Source organism: Mastomys coucha, unplaced genomic scaffold (genome assembly GCF_008632895.1).
Source record: "Mastomys coucha isolate ucsf_1 unplaced genomic scaffold, UCSF_Mcou_1 pScaffold14, whole genome shotgun sequence".
Taxonomy (NCBI): domain Eukaryota; kingdom Metazoa; phylum Chordata; class Mammalia; order Rodentia; family Muridae; genus Mastomys; species Mastomys coucha.
In genome coordinates this window covers 111760293-111764831 of record NW_022196896.1, presented here as the reverse complement: position 1 = coordinate 111764831, position 4539 = coordinate 111760293, and the positions used below count along the sequence as shown (strand labels likewise).

Genomic DNA, 4539 nt, shown 5'->3' with positions numbered 1-4539 from the left:
CCTCCTTCTTGTTTTTTGTTTGTTTGTTTGTTTGTTTTTTTGTTTGTTTTTTTTGAGATAGAGTTTCCCTGTGTAGCCCTGGCTGTCTTGGAACTCACTCTGTAGACCAGGCCAGCCTTGAAGTCAGAAATCTGCCTATTTTTGCCTCCCAAGTGCTGGGATTAAAGGCATGCACCACCACTGCCCCGCTCTCTCTCTCTCTCTCTCTTTCTCTCTCTCTCTCTCTCTTTCGTGCATGTGTGAGGGCCTGCATGTCTGTGTGTATGTGTATGTGCACCACATGTGTGCCTGGCCTCAGAGGCCAGAGAGGCTGTTACAAGTCCCTGGAGCTGGGGTTATAGATGGTCGTGAACTACTTGAGGTGAGTGCTTCTGCTGGAGCAGGGCGAAGTCCCCAGGAAGAAGCTGGGCAAAGTCCCCAGGAAGAAGCTGGGCTGTCCACTGAAAGCTCTACAAAGCTCACTGACAGCTTAGAATGGCAGTGGCTGTGGAGAGGTTACAGTAATGCAGGTCTAACATAATTTCTCTTGGGTTCTTCAACCCTGGAAATAAGCCATTCCTTGCCCAATCCACATCTGACCTAGCATCCTAGACAAATGGATACAACTTTTTGGTATGTATTGACCAAATTCTAGTTCATATGAATTTTAGGCTAGCCAAAGCTATATAGTAAAATCCTGTCTCAAAAAACAAAAACAAAAAACGAAAAAAACCAAAAAAACCAACCCAACAACAACAAAAGAATCATTTATGCTTCATGTGTACATTATATAAATAAATATAACCTGAATGTAATTTTATAGTTTTGAAAGATGGGATCTTGCTAGGCCTAATGACAAATGCCTATAATCCCAGCACTCAGGAGGCTGGGGCAGGAGGGCAGCTGGAGCTTGAGCTTTCCTGGGATAAACAGTGAGACTGTCTCAAAGCAAAGAACTATACAAACAACAATAACAAAACTAAAAAAAAAACTCAAATTCTGAGTGTAGTTATGTAGTTCAAGCAGAACTTTCGTTGTGTGTGCGTGTGTGTGTGTGTGTGTGTGTGTGTGTGTGTGTGTTTGCGTGTGCTCACACAGTATATGTGAGTTCACGAATGCATGCAGGTGCATGCCCATTGGGAGACCAGAAGATGAGAGTATGTCTCTAGTTCTATCTTTTCTACCTTATCCCCTGAATACTAGGTCTCTCACTGAACCTGGAGCTCACAGTTTTTGTTGTTGTTGTTGTTGTTGTTTGTTTGTTTGTTTTTGGCTACAGTGGCCGGGGAGCGCGCCCCAGCAATCTTGTCTTCTGTTCCCTCCCCCCAACAGCGGGTTAACAGGCAGACATAGCCATGCCTGCCTTTTACAGGGAACTGGAGACCCAAACTCAGATCCCGATTGTGGCACAGTAAATGCTCCTACCCACTGAACTCTGTCTCCAGCCCCATGCCTGGCTCTCTTGGTCTTCCTGTCTCTGCCTCTGAAGTGCTGGGATGGCTGGCCATGCTATTCCAAAGCATAAATGGTTCCATCCTGATTTAAATGGCTCTTAAATTTTTCTTTAAAAATAGGTCAGATGAGGGTGTTGTGCTCATCTCTAGCCCCAGCCCTTGGGAGACTGAAGCATCAGAATTCTCTATATCAAAGCTAGCCTGGGCTTTAAAAAACCAAACAGAGGGCTGGGAGACAGCTTATCAGGGAAAGTGCCTGTTATTTAAGTGTGACTGGAGTTTGATCCACATAATCATAAATGCCAAGTAGTCATGGTGACCCACCTGTCACCAATCTCTGTACACAGGAGACAGAGACGGAAATCCCTGAAGTGTACCAGCTGCCTAGACCACCTGAATCTGAGAGCTCTGGGTTCAACAGAGACCCTGCTTCAGCATCTAAAGTGGAAACCTAACAAGGAGGCCAGCTGATATCACCTTCACGCCCCACAGGGGCAAACACCCACACAAGTATAACCCCCCATCTCCAAAGAGGGGGGGCAGGAAGGGGAGGAGGGAGAATCAAGTTCTACATAACTATTAAAGCCAGTTTTCAAAAGTTTGAAACTATGCAGCATTTTGGATTTCAGACTTTCAGGTTAGGGATGTTTAAGCTATATTTGTAAAGCAGTCATCTCCTGTCTACATAAGAATGGCTCTGGGCCCAAGATTTGACATGAGCGCTGCAGCTGCCGAATTCCCCCCTCCCACTCAGCTATGGTTCCCTTCAGAGACTCACCATGTCAACCTGTGGTGGCAGGCCTGAAGATGATGGGAAGGCGATGAAGGCGATCTTCCCAGGTGCAGCCCGCAGGGAAGCAGCCAGAATTCAAGTCAAGAACAAGCAAGCCCCCCTTGTTGGGACTGGGTGTTAACAGGGGGGTGACACCTCAGCCCAGTGCATTTCTTGCTTACTCTGTCTTTTAAAATATTTTATTGATTTTGTGTGCATGTGTGTAGGTATGAACACACTGTGGCCCATGTGTGGAGTCATTCACTCCTACCATGTGGGTCTTGGGGATCAAACTCAGGTTTGGCAGCAGGTGCCTTTACTCAGGGACCTATCTTACTGGTTCTATTTTTGAACTTTGAAACAGGTTCTTTCTAGGTGGCCCAGGCTGGCCTTGAACTTGCAGCCTGGTGCAATAAATGTATTTTATATTTTAAAGTCATCAAAGTCTCTCCAGTGACTTAAGGCTGGGAATTTGAAGGAGCCTGTAGCAAGAAGGGCCTGGTGAAATGGCTCAGCAGGGGAAGGTGCTTGGTGACCTGAGTTCAATCCCCAGAAACTACAGAAAGGTAGAAGGCAAGATCCAACTCCGCAAAGTTGTCTTTTGACTTACATATGTGTACCATGCATGGCAGAAATCCCAACCCCACGTTATGCACATATTCAAGCTAATTAAGTAGTTTTGTTTTGTTTTGTTTAAGAAAAAGGAAAGTTTTTCTATGGAAGAGGAAGGGGACGGTGGAGGAAGGGACAGTGAGCTTTGAACTTTTATTTCTGGTTCCCCCAAAAGCAATATAAAAACAAGCCTCCTGGGGCATTTGGGACAGTGGAGCAGCACCATCACCCAGTGTCTCCAGGGCTGTGGCTTCCTGGACACCCCACTCTTCTGGGATGAGGTACTGTCCCTATCCCAAAGACAGAGACAAATGCTCTCTGCCAGCCATGCTTTCCCCATCTCCTATGTACTCATCCAAAAAATGCCTTCTGACAGCCAGGAATAGGGACACAATGGCAGTCACCCAGCTGAGCAATCTCTGCGGATGGTGGCAATCAGCTGTTGGCCATCTGACAGCACATTTGGCCCCTTGACTGTGGGGGAAGGACTGTAGCTGCCCGAAGCCTGTGGTCAGGGGTGTGACCTGTCATTGTGGTCAGTAGGAGGGAAAGGGTGCTTTGCTGAGATCCACAAGGGGCTGAGCTGAGAGACCAGGCCAGCAAAGAGGGGGTTGGGAGGGAAATAATATTCCCTGAATGGTCAGTGGAGACGGGGAGAAGGGACAGTGTTCACTACCCTCTTTCAACCCTATCCTCTCTCATATGGAACCCCCTACATCTAAAAAGAGCTGAATTCTGTGGCTCTCATAATGAGGGCGACTCCACAGGGCATCTGTGCCCAGTAGAAGCTCGGAGGGCCAGCTGGGTGTAGTGAGGGGCGTTTCCAGGAGAGCTTTGTGGAGGCCTGCCACTGTGAGAATGGCTATTTTAGGGGAAAGGGCTGTCCTGAGTGGTGAGCCTTCGGAAATGAGTTCAGCATTTACAGGAAGAGAGAGGCCCCAGCACAGGAAGGGCAGGTTTGGACTAGCTGAACAGCAAGAGAAGACCCATCTGGTGTGTGAGCAAGGAGGCCAAGTGAGGAGACTGTGGCTGTCCCCCTGAGCTCCTTAATTTTGATCTTACCCTCACTGAAGGAGACCCAGAGCCAAGGAGCCCCAGAACTGGGTGGATAAGCTCCTCTAAGAGCAGGCGGGAGGGCCATGGCAGACTGGCCAGAGAAGGAGAGCCATGCACTACAGACACCACGGGAGAGGGGTTTCTGTTCAGTCTAGATACCATTGGAGGTGGGGGTTCCTGCAGACACTAGGGGGATGCTTATTGAAGGTGTGGATGGCATCAGCTCCCAGTCTATTAGGAAGGCCCGTGAGGCATCAGATTCATTCCTCCAATGGAGTTTGAGAGCACATGCTCACTCAACACACTAGCTTTATTTCAGTGCTAAAGACTGAATGGTTCTTCTTGAAATTGCTCTGTCTGCAGGGTATGTGTGGTCAGGAGGCCTGGAGGGCAGGAAAGGGACAAGGTAGGCTTCTCTCTGAGGTTTCCTCAGGTCTGAAGTGGCTGGCAGGACCTTCAGAGGGGTGCTTTGAGGTTGGGAAAGACAGCAGCAATTCACTAAGGGCCTGCCTGTGTTCATCTGGGGAAGGGAACGAAATGACTTCCTTGGTCTTATTCCAGGGTCCAGCCTCTGTCTGCCTTACTCCAGGGTCCAGCCTCTGCCTTACTCCAGGGTCCAGCCTCCGTCTGCCTTACTCCAGGGTCCAGCCTCCGTCTGCCTTACTC

At 48.6% G+C, this 4539-nt stretch overlaps 1 protein-coding gene across 6 annotated transcripts in view; it reads right to left on the bottom strand.

Moving 5' to 3' along the window:
• The window catches only part of Armc9 (armadillo repeat containing 9), a 126519-nt gene that overhangs the window by 8336 nt on the left and 113644 nt on the right, over window positions 1-4539 (bottom strand). Inside the window, exon 24 of one of the 6 annotated variants that reach the window (XM_031368258.1) lies at window positions 2078-2336. The exons of the other annotated variants lie outside the window; for them this stretch is intronic. Within the exon in view, the coding sequence (XP_031224118.1) occupies window positions 2216-2336 (121 nt within the window). The 3' untranslated portion in view covers window positions 2078-2215. Of the gene's footprint in view, window positions 1-2077; window positions 2337-4539 lie in introns of those variants that run through there. 6 annotated transcript variants of the gene reach the window in all.